A 15,374-nucleotide genomic window follows, 5' to 3' on the forward strand; every position below is an offset into this window, starting at 1 on the left:
ATACCCTCTTAGCTACTTAAAATTGTTTTAGTTTTCACTGTTTGCTAATTATCTGTTTCTACTGCTCCTTTGGCAGCACACTATTATAATAACCAATGATAACACTTTCAAGGTTCAGATGCCAAACACATTTAGGTCTAAAGTCTCGGTATGTCCCTTTGCTTTTTCCATTCTCACAAGTAGGAATTCTTGTGTATGTTTGGTTGCTTGGTGAACCAAGGTGTCGGACCACAGCAGGGCCTCCAAGTCGCAAGGTCCAGAAACCGGAAGCAAGCTAAGGCGCTCGCTCTGTGCTCATTCATGGATTGTGCCAACTGGCTAAGGAGGTACCTCTCTCTGAGGATTCACCATTCATCCACGAGAAGAATTCACCTACAGAGCCCCGAACTCCACATTGGTTGAAGACAATATATGTATCTTAAGGCCCTAAAGCTCCAAAGAAAAGATAAAGATCATATAAATAAAATGGTTGACCATCCTGATATTTTTGATTTGGCATCATCTTAGGTTGGATTCAGTGGTGGGTCCCGAATCATGCAATCGATTCAGACCATCTATCAAATAGGGGAAGGGGACCCAATGGCCATTGAATTAGCCACGTATTCAATCGATCAAGTGTTTGAAAGTCATCCATGAGAGACCTTATTGTAATCACTTGGCAAACCGACTTTTTATAGTACCGTTTGGGAGGGCTTTCGGAATCATGGTTTTTAAAACCAACTCGGAGATCGAACCGGTCAGGGTCTGGTTAACCGGTTGAATGGTCTGACTGTCCGAATTGAACAGTTGGCCTGTTCAGACAAAAAAATAAAAAATATATAAAATAAAATAAAAACGGTCAAAATGGTTCAAACGGTTAAACAGTTGGGTCAGTGGTTTGCTGACCAAAATCAACGGTTTTTGAAGAAATCGTTCTCGACAGAGCTTGCTAGGAATCGTGGGGGTGTAACCTCTATGGCCATCTCTCGCTTGCTATGAATCGTTCTTGACACAGCTAACAACCAACTCCAAGCACGGATGACGCCAAAGAATCTTATATATATATATATATATCTTGAGCTAGGTCTCGGGCCAACGGCCAATCCTAACCTAACCGAAACTGAGCATTGGACTTACTTTTTGGGCCAAGGCCGATAATAGATTCCTTAAGCTGGGCCTTGGGTCTGGCTGTAATCTGGGCCTCAAGCCGGGTCGGCCAGCATGCTCCAATCCAACGTAGGATGCTGGATGCACGTTGTTACTTGTTAGTTCCCTGATTATGAATCTGGATTTCCTCCTCACACAGAACGGTTTCATACCCCACCTTACAGAACTTTTAGCCGTCCACAGGGAACATCTCCGGTTCTCCCGTAATTGAAAACATATAAATAAATTCGAATGATATTCCCGATGTACGGCTGCAACGTGGGGCCATCAAAACTTTAGAACTTTATTAATTTTTTTCGCTGTAACAATTAAGAAAAGCTTTTTCAGAAATAGATGAGAGAGGGAACCTGAAATATCCGAAATATAAGAACATTTAATTTAACAGCAAGGAAAAAAAAACGCCGCCGAAAAAGCTTCCCTTTTTCCTGCACTACCCTCTCTCGATTTCCTTTTCCCGAACCCAAAGGCTTGTAATTCAAATTTTGAAGTGAATGTTCTTCAGTTTAGCTACTTATACGGAAAGAGCAAGAGTAGAGGAAATCAGAGGAGGAGTTCAAACAGGACTGTGGTTTTTCATTAAGTCATGGGGGAATCAGCTTGTCTCATGCAATCTTTCTCTCATGCTTCTGACACCACCAATGAAGCCAAAGAGGTAACGACTAGAAAAAAAAAAGCGCCCATTAACTTCTCTCATTCTCAAGTTCCTGTTAATGGTTCCTCATGGTTGGTTGGCCAACGAGATGCATGCCATTTTAGACATGACCCTTAATTTAACTTCTGACACCATCAATCAAGCATTCTTTTTCTTCTTTTGATGGAGAAGAAAAAAAAATACATGGCCCTTAATTTAACTGCAAGGTTCTGCTGAGGGATTTACCTGATTCATGGAAATTCTGCAATTTCATGAAATACGGAATGGTTAATTATGCCTTCTCTCCTGCATGTGCTGTTTTAGCTGTAGTTTTTCTCTGATGGGTATCTAATGCATTTGTTCTTCGTAAGTTATTTCCTCCCAATGCAGCTTACTACGGGTTCTCCATGTCTGGTCTGTGATTTGCAGCCTTTTTTTAGTTGCAAACGGTTACTTGATGTTTTTTAATTTCAAATACACGACTATTTCTTATTTTTATTCCTTAGGCAGAACTTCCTGTGATCGTTGCGACTTTATTCTGTGATTCTGTTATTGATTTGTAGGTAAATATATGTTTTTCGAGATTGATTTTATTTGCAGTTGGCGATGGATATTTAGCCGTGTAATCAGTGAAATGTTGTGTTACAGGGGAACCCCGTACATTCTCTTGGAGAATCAATCTCCTTTGGAAGGTTCATGTCAGAGTCCTTAGACTGGGAGAAATGGTCATCGTTCTCTCACAACAGGTACTTAGAAGAGTCTGAGAAATACACGAGACCTGGTTCAGTGGCTCAGATGAAAGTATATTTTGAAGCCTATTACAAGAGAACTGCCACAAAGAAGGCAGTCCCCTTGCTTGACCAAACAAATGTTGCAGCTAATAATGCTCCCCAACCAAAAATTGAGGATGGAGCTCAACAAAGTGTTTCCCTGGATGTCAAGTTGGAAGGGTCTAACAGCCATGTCAGAATTGATGAGACACAAGTAGCTGAGGCCCAAAAAGGTGAGGCAAGTTCCACCTTGGATCTGAATGGATATAACCGTATTGTTGAAAAAGATGAACTGGAAGCTGCTAAGGTAGAAATTGCAGATAAAGTGATAGAAGACCAGGTTGTTGAGGAGAATCACATGCTTCTTGCTTCACCAAACCAGCTTGGAGATGCTGGCAAGCTGAATGAAGTTGCTAAGATGGAGCCTTCTGGAAGCATCCAAATGGAGAAATCACCTGTAAAGGTAAGTATTGTTTTACTTCTCTAGTTTTTGTTTTTCACAGCACGATCTAATTGCAACCACTCATTGCTTGTATATGTTCCAGGAGATTATTTCTGCTAATCAGGAGACTTTGCCTTCAGAAACCAAGACAAAATCTAGTTTTTCTTCCTCAAAACCATCACTTTACAGTAGAGCATCTAAGGCTCCATCTTCCCCTGTAAAATTCACAACCCCGGTGCTTACAAGAAAAGAAAATAGTGCCACTCCAAAAAGCAAGAAGTCTGCAAGAGACTTGATGGATAAGAAGCGATCAACTCCAAAATCACTTTGTATGTCAATCAATTTCACTCTATCTTGTGCTTGTGGAACTAACAAATCCTCTCCAGTTTGCCAAGGGATAGGGGATTCAAGACTGACGGGAAATTTATCTAAAACAGCTAAATACCAGTCAACTGTTTGTACTTCAGATAGGGTGTGTACTCCAAATTCGCCTTCAATGCCTTCGTATATTCTTCAGAATCCAAAGTTGCCATGCATGCTAATTAGCTTCATTTCAAACCACAGGCATCTGCAAACGGGTCACCACAAATTCCTTCACTAACCCCTCAATTGGAAAATAAAAGGTATTTCACCCAATTCCATAATTATGCCTCCAGATATGCATAATTCCCTAATCTGTACCAACTGCACTACAAGATGAAACTTTTTCTTGCTTTAACATCAGTTATATGAAACTTTTTTTGCTTTAACATCAATTATGACTGTACTGGTTTACAGGATTAGACTGACACTTGATCATGGTGTATCTGGAAGCAGAAAAGCTAATTCTCTTACACAGTCCCTTTCTGTAGAGTAAGATGTTTGCTTGCTTCACTCTTACATGGTTCTTGTTCGTCTAAACTGAAATTTACTTGACAGTTGCTCCAGGATCAGAACACGATCCCCAACTGTATTTTCTCCTTTTAGTCTCAGGAGTGATGAAAGATCCGCAAAAAGAAAGGAGGCAAGGATTCCTTAATTATTACACTGAATGTGCTATGTTTATGCCAGTTAATCTGTTATTCATTGTTCTTTCTGTATAATCATTTGATTTTTCCAATACATTCAGAAGTTGGAGGAGAAACTCAATACCAATGAGGGGCAAAAGATGCAGCAATCCAAGGTTTTTTCCTTGCCAAGATTTATTATAGCCTTGATACAAAGTTTCAAATCAATGCTGTCTCTCTTCTTTTTAAATATATCAATTTCATTTTGTACCTGCAACTCAGTGAAAAACTGAGCACCTTGACCAAGTTCTTTTTGTTTTACAGGAAAAGGCCAAAACTGAACTCAAAAGATTACGTCAGAGCCTCAGCTTCAAAGCCAAACCAATGCCAGATTTTTGTGAGACAGAACTACCAAAGAATCAGATTAAGAAGGTAGCCTTTTCTATCATGTTAGCTTACATCACACTTCCTGGTTCTTGTTAATTGATGGTCACATTGACTTAACTACATTTGGAAATTGAACTACTGTTGATACTTGAAGAGGAGGTAGGTTTTCTAGTATTTTCAAAGATAGATGTTAGTCCCCACAAATCATGAAGTTCATTCTCTTAGTTGTGCTTTATTACTAACTCTGTTGGTAAATGTGCTTTCTCTTTTCTCCCAAAGGTGTGTGTACTCTCTCTCTCTCTCTCTCTCTCTCTCTCTTGTTATATCTGCACGTGTGTTGTTGTCTCCTCTTTGGCAGGGGTTCATAGATGTTTCCTACTTGAGCTTTAAATTACCTAATCCTCTAGGAAAGTTTCATTTCTTACAATGCTCTTACTGTTTGAGCTCTGCCATGGTTCAAAGTATACTCTGGATACACTTTTTTTCTTCATTAAGATTTATTCACAGATAGATATATTAGGACATTTATTAATGTACCTGTTAAAATGCTCTAACTATCAACATGTAACATTTTGGTGACCCTGAAAACTTGATACATATCATATGATATGGTACCATATGTGTCAAAACTTTGAGCCTTGAGCTCTGCTTAAAGCCAATCAAGAATTGTTGTCATTTTAATGCATATCTATTATCTCTTACAGATTCCACTAACACATCCTCGATCACCCAAACTTGGAAGGAATCCAAGCTATGATACGGTCCAGGATGCAAGCTTTCTGCTTCTTCCAAGGCCTCCTGTCAAGAACAATAACTGCAAGCATGTTATGGTAAAGAACATCAGAGGCCAAGTTTGTTCTGTAACTTTGTTACATGACAAGAATGCCCAGGAGAATTCTTCTCCAAATATCCAGCATTGAACAATAGGAGAGCTTCATGCATTGATTATTTTTTACCTGAACAGTGCTATTGAAGAGCTGATAGTGAGGATTCTCATGTGAGGTTATCAATGGGAAATTTGCAATCTATGTTGGAGGTTTCTTTCTCCATTGAACAGAAGTGAAGTTTTGCATCAGATCCTTCTTTCCTTCATTTCCTAATGGAATGTATTATATTTAGGCAATCATAGAACATATGTACAAAATAGCTACACGGTGTTTCCAAGATAATGAATATCATCGTGTATTTGGGTTAATGCCTATATAATTTGTTTGTTTCTTTTTTGAATCAGATAAAAATGTATTCTTTTGGTCATTAAAATAATAGATAATACTAGTTGGTTCCCAGCCAACCTGCACCTGTAATTTGGGATTTGGGAAGCAACTCCACTGAGCCTAGAACAAAATCATCAAGAGCACAACTATTTAAAGCAGTAATTTATGTGGGGTTGAAATATAATATTTTCTTTTCTACCTGTAATCCCCTGTTTAACTGTCCAGAGTATTTAAAAAAAGGAGAGAGAGAAAGAGAGAGAGAGAGAGAGAGGAATGAGACCTCCCTACAGGCTTTGACTGAACAGTATGCAATTTCCAACTCCTTGTAAAGATTTGAAATTTAACATGATTTCTTCTATGTGGTTACTGGTTATACGATTACTTGCAAGTAAGAACAGAATAATTTTAGTAAAGAAAGAGTAATGGTATGTTTTTTCAGAAACAATTAAGACCTAAGAGGGTTTTAACTGTGACTTATATTTTTAATAATTTAATTTAAAATATAAATAACCACATGTCTGCTAAGTGAGAGGAGGGGGGTTCTCATGAGCATTAAGGTGAGAGGACTCTTGCCTCCTCTTTCCTCTATATAATATAGATATAGATGTATGTGCATGATGTGGACGCGTATCGGGAACAACAGCAGCAATGATCCAGTGTTCTCATCCTATCCAATTCGGCAACAACAGTCTTATCCATTCAGCAGATTAGATTAGACTATCTTGTTATTCTTATCTTATTAAGTTAGTAGATTAGATTAGGATTAAGAGAGACTTATCTTATTAGATTAGGATTAAGAGCGATTATCTTATCTTATCTTATTAGATTAGGATTAAGAGAGACTTATCTTATCTTATCGGTCTTATCTTATCAAGATAGAGTTGGAGGTCTCCCTATTCAGCAAGGAGTCTCCCTAAGAGCAGGACTCTTGTAATCTCCTATTTAAGGAGCCACTATTATTGAATAAAGGCATCCAAGAATTTCAGCCAAGAGAAGAGTTGAGGAGAGTTAGGGTGATCTCTTGGACAAATCACCCCTTAGGTCACCCAGATCACCCCTTGGACCCATAACATTTTGGTATCAGAGCAAGGCGTCATGGGTGATCTGGAGTAGTTGCCGTCCAGGGTCCACGAACTCGAGCACCGGCTCATGGAGACTAGCTCGGAAGTACGGGAAATCAAGGACGAAGTCAGGGAGCTACAAGTCTGATGGAGTTATTCCTTTCTAGTAAAGAGAGGAACACAAAAGGGGTGACAGCCACTAGCGGCCGCCGACCAAATCTGCCGGAGTCTTTCAGCGAACAGCAGTTCGACAACCAGGGGGCCGCAGTCATCCCCAAGTACAATGGGTTAGAATTCCAGTCGTATAACGGCAACGAAGATCCCTTGGACTAGCTGTATCAGTGCAAGCAATTTTTTCGAAATCAACGAACGGAGACCGAGATAAGGTAAGCCTAGCCGCCTTTCACTTAACAGAGGAAGCGCAACTCTGGTTCTATCGATTAGAACAAGAAGAACCTAGGCTCAGTTGGACCCAATTCAAGTTCTACTGCCTTCTTAGATTTGGGCCCCCACTGACAAGCAACCCCTTAGGTGAGCTAATTAACCTTAAACAAACCGGCATGGTGGCAAAATATCAGCGCCAGTTCCAGACCCTCCTCGCGAGGGCATCTTCAGTGCGACCGGACCAGCAGGTAGACATGTTCACCGCTGGGTTAGTAGAACCCTTGCGGGTGGACGTGGAAATGCAGAATCCCTCCAACCTGGTTACAGCCATGAATATAGCTCGCGCCTTCGAACGCAAACTACAACTTAGTCGCGGAACCTTCAGTATGGGACGGCCTCCATCAGCATGGGCATCCCCGGAACCACTCGGAATGGCTCCATATTCAGCAGCCAGCCAAGAACGGAAGCCACCGATGAGCAACAATTCCAGATCAGCATCCAGTATAGGGAGCAACGTCGTTGCACCCCCTATTAAGCACTTGTCCAAGGCTAAGATGGCGGAACGCAGGGCAAGGGGACAATGTTTTAATTGCGATGAACTCTACTTAGTAGGGCACAAGTGCAAGAGACTTTTCTGCCTCCTGGTGAAACAAGAGGAAGATGAGGATGAACCCTCTTCATTGGAATCCGATCCAGGAGGGCAAAGTCATTCCACCTATCCGGGATTCCTTTGACGGTGTTTCCCGACACCCATCCTGAATTCGAGCTTGAGGACAAGCTCGTAGTCCAAGAGGGGAGTAATGATGTGGACGCGTATTGGGAACATTAGCGGCAATGATCCGGTGTTCTCATCCTATCCAATTCGGCAACCACAGTCTTATCCATTCAGCAGATTAGATTAGACTATCTTGTTATTCTTATCTTATTAAGTTAGTAGATTAGATTAGATTATCTTATTAGATTAGGATTAAGAGAGACTTATCTTATCTTATCAGTCTTATCTTATCAAGATAGAGTTGGAGGTCTCCCTATTCAGCAAGGAATCTCCCTAAGAGCAGGACTCTTATAATCTCCTATTTAAGGAGCCACTATTATTGAATAAAGGCATCTAAGAATTTCAGCCAAGAGAAGAGTTGAGGAGAGTTAGGGTGATCTCTTGGACAAATCACCCCTTAGGTCGCCACGATAGGGTCTGCACGCAAAGGGAGGGGCAAGGGGAAGCTAGAGGTTCTCCCCGTGGACCGACCCGTGACGAGATCCTACGCCCGGGCCCATAACAGTGCACATGTGCCTGTTTGGAGTTGATATGAACATTATCAAAATATATGATGTTCTCATTTTGAAAATTTGCAGTATTTATTTATTTTTTGATGGAACCATTTTGAAAAATTTGCAGTTGAAGCAGCATAGATTAACTGTTTATCACAAGTACACATTATACTGCTTTGATCTACTGTACAAGTTTTGACATCCATGTCCAAATGTGGGATATTACAAATCCTAATAAACCCAGGGCAAGCAAGCATTTTGCTCGGGGGACCGGTTATCTGGAACAAGATCCTTTGCTAACCTCTAGCAAGAGCAGACTTCAGTGGAGTGGCCTCATGCAATGAACAGACCTCGGTCTATTAAAGGATATTCCATTGAATCACATGGATAATCACAATTGAACCTCAATCCATCATACAGGTGGCTCGGAGGGTCAGCAGTGAGATCTAAATGTTCATAGGCCAAAATCTCCTCATTGTTGAAGCCAACAGTCTCGGTATAACCATATCCTCCTTGAAGTGAACATGGTTCCAAGTCCTCATGAGAAGATGACAAAAATGACCCACCTTCTGGGATTATGCTTGGTTGGAGAGAGTTCCAGTTGTTTATGTAAATCTGGTCAAAGCTTTGATTTCTCATAGGTGACGAACCAGTAGCAGTGGGCATGTATCCAAAAGCAGAAAACAAGTTAATTCCTTGTCCTCTTCGGGAAATATCTCCAACATGGTTGCTTCCATATTCAGTACACAAAGGCTTGATTTCAGTGGCAATGACTTTACCTTTTTCTGTGACAGAAGCTCTGGAATTAATGGGTGGAGAGGATTGTAGTCTATCAGCTTGGATCTGATTCTGTGGACCTGATGGTGGTAGATGCATGTAGTTATCCTCCAACAAAATATATGGCTCCTTTTCTTGCTTTGCTTTTTGTGCAAACTGTATTACGGGAATATCTGTATTCCAACAATTGGGTGATTGGATGGTTGGATAATTGACATCTGGCCCCAGTGACCCAAAAGAATGAGACAAGCCCACTCGAAAACCGTTACTCGACTTCTGAGTATTTGAAACATCACCAGCCAAAGCTTTTCTGGGTTCTGTTATTGGCAAGAAGGAAATGATACCCTTCAGGTCATTTTCATGGATTTCTGAGCCCACATTTTGGAGAAGAATTTTGTTGCCACAGTATCCATAGCTGCTGTTGGCTGCATTATTTTGGTGCATCTTGATTGAATTCTGAATGCCAAAGCTCCCAGGAGTATCTTTGGGAGTGAAATCCGATTGCTTTGTCCCACAAAAGGGAGCTTTTGATTCATTTTGTTTTTGTAACCTACTCAAATATAGACGATATTTCTGCATATCATACAAGTTTCTCAGAGTCAGATTTCCCATAGCATATCCAATATTAGGTATGCAAAATTTCATTTGACATTTTCCAAAATTTTTTCAGATGACCCATAACTTTTATGCTTCTGATGCAAAAAGGAAGAATATAAATATATTATGCAAGACCCAAAAGGAAAAAAAAAATAAAGGAGGTAATTTTATTTAACCTTTAATTATTATTGTCATTAAGGTGGTCGCATGCTCCAAAGTTATTGTATTTAACAAATTTAATACTGAAATTTGATTTCTTAAATATTTGATTAGCTAAAATAAGTAAGCATTAAATGCATGACCAAATGAAGCCCTGGTGTCTCTGGTTCCTATGTTTACCATATTAAACTAAATGAAGTTATGGCCATGGAAACATCAGAACTAGTTAATGCCTAGTAAGTTCCAATCTTGAGGCTCAAAAGGAAATTCCGTAGTCTGTGCAGAAAAGCATAAGCAGCTATAAGCTATTATCACATTATCAGCATATAATTTCAAATTAAGTTGCAGAAGAAATTGATGTTTGATTTGAAAAATATGGACAACAGAATTTTCCAGTAGAGAAGTTAGTAATTTTAATAGCAAGGAAGACGGTATATAAAGAGCAAAAGGAGTTCAGAGATATTTCAACTATTGAAAAAAAAAATCAATTTATTTAGAGCAATGAATGACAACTTTGCTTGAGAGCTTTGTTAACAGACTACTCTTTAATGTGTAAAGCAGAGCCCAAGACACCTTCAAGTTGATAACTGGAAGATGATATATAGAAAAATATATACCTGCAGGTGGCTAGCAACATTTTCTCTAGTTAACCAAGGAACCTTCATCAAGTCTAGTATTTTCTTTGGGCCAACTTCTGCCAAAAGAAATTAAACATCATATATCTGCAATATGCAGCAGGATGAAAGCTGAAAATAGTAAACAATATCAAAAGTATCATAAGTTTTGGAGTTAATTTGATTGAAACTCCTCAGACAATTGGTTTTAAGAGGAAGCTTAGAAAAACTTACTATCAAAACCTATCTGGTTTACAGCATTGACAAATTTCTGATGGAGATCCACAGACCAAACTACCCTAGCCTTCTTCATAGCAGAAGGATCACTAAGTTCTTGGTCTTCATGCTCTTTATTTTCCACGTCTTTCCTTTTCCTTGGTGAAACCAAATCAACTCCACTTGGTAAGTGTCCATCATCAAATTCTTCTGATCCACTTCGCATCATCTGAACATCATCATGGATTTCATGGTTCTCAATTTCTTTAACCTCGTGAATTTTCTTTCTGAAGACATGCTGCCATATATTTCGAAGTTCTTTCATTCGAACAGGCTTAAGAAGATAATCACATGCTCCATGTTGAACACCTTTCATCACCCTGCTTGTTTCCCCATCAACAGACATCACTGTGCAGAAACACAGAATATGTATAGTCATAACTTTAGGTTTAACTTGACAAAATGAAAAATGGGAAAAAATTATCCTGTAAGCCAAACTATCGAAGTTAATGGAAAAGAACTAACTGATGACAGGCAGATCCATCTCAAGTCCAACATGTTCAAGAAGCTTGAAACCATCCATATCAGGCATATTAACATCACTAATTACAATGTCAAATCTATCTTTTCTTTCACGAAGCATGTCCAGCGCATCTCTTGCTAAACAGCATGTAGTCACTGCAGAAAGCAAAAGAAACAAATAATTCAGAAATGTATGGGAAGTGTGCATGCTTAATGTTGTCATGGAGATCATGAGGATTGTATCCAATTTTTGGTTCAAAATACAATAGCCATATATCATTACACATCAGCATTAAACTGTAAAGGATTTGCATGGCACCACTCAAATGGAACAGATGCAAATTTATCAGAATCCACTTGTAAGAATCATATTTCCACCCCTATTTTACCAACCTTATGACAATTAACCTATATTTTTTCATGGCATAAAGCAACAGGCTTTTTTCCTTCAATTAATGCCTCCAAGATGATACTTTTGAACTGAGCTACCGCATCCAGCAGAACCATTAATCTTCTTTCCAAATCCGTGTAATGCTTGCCTTAAAATATTCACTCAGTTCGCTTGATGCCAAAGTACCACTTATGTGGAGTCCTCCATCTGTCATCTGCCATGTGATGATGATACTTGAAAAGAACAAATGAAAATTTTGGCTGAGAGTTTGATAAAGGGGTTCTACTTTGCTTGTTTGTTCACTATCTTAACGAGTGGCTCCCCTAGAATTTCATTATAAGAGATTACAAGGAAGGGACAAGAAAATTTTAGCTACTCAAAAACTAGATTTTTTATTTAAAAAGATCCACGTGACTTCTGACAATTTATAATTTGATGCTGATAACTATACCAGCATTGGGTGCTCTGTCCAAGTGCAAGTTGAAAGCTTAAAAATGCAATTCTTGAAATCATAAGTATTATACAGAGCCATATATGAAACCATAGAGAGAATGATTCTTTCATAGACCATTCCTTAGCTATACTCATGTAGAAAGAACTTTATGAAGAATTGACACTTTTGTAGAACCTAGGTTTCAGAGACTTGATTGTTGGTTGGATTTAATCCTTGACCTTTTATTGTGCATCAGCCCCACGGTGACACCTCTCACATCCCAAAAAAACAATGTTCTTCATTGCCTTAAAACACGAGATTTAAGTAATTTCTTTTCGGGAAACCTTTTTTTGGCCACCAATTTGTGACTTTTCTTATCCCAGACAGCAATCCAACTCAATGATAGTTTGACTGGGAACTGGGAATTGAATAGTCCTATCCTTTTTCCATTGAGAAGGCCTACTCTGACTTCACCAAACGTGGATTTAAAAATGGAGCTTGGAAAGTGGAATAAACAGAATAGATTTGCTAAGTTATTGAAAGAAAAGAAAAAACCAAGTGGCAAGTACCCAGTAAAACAGGAAAAAGATCCCGAGTTTCAGATTGTTGTGTTGGTGCCTTGAATTCCAGTCTCAACCTGCTCCATGACCTGACCCAATTAAGTTGAAAAATTCTGAAGGAAAAATTTCATAATGGTCTGTGGTTGAAGCAGAGGGATTAGGCCACTAATGCTGCATATGGACTTGCAGACATATGGGAATTGCAGTGCATCTGGAATCACTGGCTATCCAGGAATTGCAAGTCATCCGGATTCACAGGTCTTCCTGGAATCGCAGTCAGGTGGGACTCGCAGGATGTCCAGACCCACAGGTCATCCAGGTTCACTAGTTATCCGGACTCGCAGTTAGACTGGAATTGCAGGTGGGGCTCGCACCTCGCAGGACACTAGATTCACAAAATCTGTCACATTCTCCGTTTTGTGGGGCCGACACAGAGAGAGGGAGCTTCGGGTGTATTGGGAGCAAGGGTTTGGTGAGGAAGGCAAGCTACAGTCAAATTGGCCTAATAGTTGTTCTTATACACCATGTATAAATCTATGGCCAAACTGAACAGAGGGGTCTTGAAGTTCCAATTTGTGAAAATTGGCGGGTTCTAGTCAACTCAGTGTTCCTGCTTCTAGGAGTAATGACGCAAAATAATGTAATAATAACATTCCTAGGAAATTTACAGTTTACAAATTCTCCCATTTCTATGATGTCAAATGCTACATGATGCCACATATTTGGTATGTAATGGTCATGGAAAAACTTTGGGATTTTCACGAGGATCACTGAACTAGAAAGAAATTTATCCAGTTACATTCTCAACTGAAAGCAGAAGTGCACAAAGGCAAATAAAAACAGTTTCATATGCTTAGAGCCAATTAAGCATGATTTTTCTCAACTAAGTTCCTCCATATCATAATCATAGAAATTATGTTGACATCACAACTATTGCCACGACCAGACAAAGTGAAGAAATCCCATATCCTTTCCAACCATAAAATTTTAACTGAACACGATTTTCTTTTCCTTTTATCCTCCATATAACAGTTACAAAAATTTTCTAGATGTCGGAATGTACAGTTCCTTCAATTCAAGCTGCATGTCTTTTCAGTTAATGATTTGCGTTCTAGAGAAAAGTTCTAGAGCTTCAACACTGAAGCTATGGATGCTTTTGAAGTTCTACTCTTACTACAACTTGTAAAAATCCCAACTCAAAAGCAACCGCTTAGTAACAAAGATTCACATAGTTTGCTCATACCAAGCTCTCATATTTAGCTTAAAGAATGAAAACTGCTATAGAGTAGAAAGAAAGACACTTTGTAAGCATCAAATTCGGTACAACCAATCAGTTAGCCAAGACCTTCCAGAAATCGACACAACATAGAAAAGCAAAACTGAAACTTCTGGTAGTAGATTACCTTCATAAGAACACTTTTTAAGCATCTTCTCGAGAATTTTGAGCCAAGTTGGATCATCATCAACAACAAGAACACGAAGGCCGGCTGGAAAGGCATCAGCTCGAGGAGAAGCAAAACCACTTTCCATTGGCGTGATAAACTGATAGTGTATGGATCCCAAAGCTCGTTATTCTACCAGTCAGAGAGAGAAAAAGGGGATTTTGCTTTTGCTTGCAGTGTATTATGTAGGAACTAGGCGGGGAGAGAGAGAGAGAGAGAGGAGGGAGGGATGACGTTGAGTGTTTAAAAAAATGAGTATTTGTTTGTGTCTAGTTGCACTTTGAAGGAGTGAAATAAGTGAAGTGGAATGGCGAATATTGGAGCCGGCTGGTTAACGGTCAATTTAGTATATTTTAACTTTCTTCCTGAACATTTTTTAATCTTGTTAAGTGCTCATCAGTTAACTTTGGCAGTGGAGAGAAGAATCTTTAAAAAATGGATTAAAGCATGTTCGAATGCAGAGATCACCACAGTGACAACAATAGCTCATGTTTATTAATATTGCAAAAATGGTGCAGCAGTGTCCAGAACTCCATTCCTTTTTGGCCCAATCATCCTTCTAATGTTGAAACGCTTCTAACTTGAAATGATTATACACATAAGTAGGGCTATGATCTGATGTCACTTTGCAGTACTAAATGCCGTGTCTGATGGACAAACTCGATCGATGTTGACTTCGCAACGACCATGATCATCATTTAGTCAAGCAGATGATTGTTGAAATTATGCAAAATCATCATTATATAGAGATGAATTGAAAGCAGATGAAGTTTTTCTTGGGTTGTTCATGCATGGAATGCCACCCTTTTCTTTGTACTTTGATAGCATTTAAAATTCCATAATGGTCTTGTCTCTAATGGGAGGTTTAATCAAAGAACTTTAGTCTCTATGATTACGTGTCTTAGCTTCATTGCCCACTGTCCCACTTTCCAGCTCGAAATGTTTATAATAGTGTGGTAGATGTCAAACATTGAACAATAATTCCTTCAAAGAATAGTAGGTCCATCATCAAAAGGATAAGTTAATGAGGTCTGTATCAAATAAGCTTCTTAGAATTCTTTTCTATTTATCCCAAGGCTTATAATAGGTTGCAATGGAGAGAGAGAGAGAGAGAGAGCGTGGGATTTTTTTTTATGGTTGAAAGTTGTTAAAATAAAGGAACTGGAATGTACTCAGTAGGGAGAGGGGGAGGGGGGAAGGAGAGAATGTTATTCAAAGAAAGTATAAAATATTTGAAGTGGAAGTATGAACAATGAAAGCCATGAACTGTTGGATGCCCATTCTTTCATATTTAAAGCATCTATGTACTTGGTTGGAAAGCTATGGTTGATATTTTATAATTTCATGTCTGTAGCCCGTAGGTACATTATATG

At 39.1% G+C, this 15,374-nt stretch overlaps 2 protein-coding genes across 6 annotated transcripts; one reads left to right on the forward strand and one right to left on the reverse strand.

Annotated features, from left to right (window-relative positions):
* Positions 1 to 1,457: 1,457 nt before the first annotated feature.
* LOC148862590 (protein WVD2-like 7) lies at positions 1,458 to 8,655 on the forward strand. Of its 5 annotated transcripts, none has more exons than XM_088974192.1 (10): positions 1,505 to 1,798; positions 2,426 to 3,010; positions 3,093 to 3,318; positions 3,427 to 3,461; positions 3,554 to 3,612; positions 3,767 to 3,841; positions 3,908 to 3,992; positions 4,098 to 4,151; positions 4,300 to 4,407; positions 5,067 to 5,557. In XM_088974192.1, exons 1-10 carry the CDS (start codon positions 1,730 to 1,732, stop codon positions 5,280 to 5,282), a joined length of 1,512 nt encoding a protein of 503 aa, XP_088830318.1. In that variant the 5' UTR covers positions 1,505 to 1,729; the 3' UTR covers positions 5,283 to 5,557. The 5 variants fall into 5 exon arrangements, with proteins under 5 accessions (XP_088830316.1, XP_088830320.1, XP_088830317.1 ...); XM_088974193.1 differs by having other exon boundaries at positions 3,917 to 3,992; XM_088974190.1 differs by having other exon boundaries at positions 1,458 to 1,798; positions 3,093 to 3,461.
* LOC148862591 (two-component response regulator ORR26-like) lies at positions 8,353 to 14,266 on the reverse strand. Its single transcript, XM_088974189.1, has 5 exons — positions 13,963 to 14,266; positions 11,179 to 11,331; positions 10,672 to 11,061; positions 10,441 to 10,517; positions 8,353 to 9,640 (listed from the first exon to the last, which is right to left on the reverse strand). Exons 1-5 carry the CDS (start codon positions 14,087 to 14,089, stop codon positions 8,624 to 8,626), a joined length of 1,764 nt encoding a protein of 587 aa, XP_088830315.1. The 5' UTR covers positions 14,090 to 14,266; the 3' UTR covers positions 8,353 to 8,623.
* Positions 14,267 to 15,374: the final 1,108 nt, after the last annotated feature.

Source organism: Nelumbo lutea, chromosome 3 (assembly GCF_056320005.1).
Source record: "Nelumbo lutea isolate HS-2025 chromosome 3, American lotus-T2T, whole genome shotgun sequence".
Classification (NCBI taxonomy): Eukaryota; Viridiplantae; Streptophyta; class Magnoliopsida; order Proteales; family Nelumbonaceae; genus Nelumbo; species Nelumbo lutea.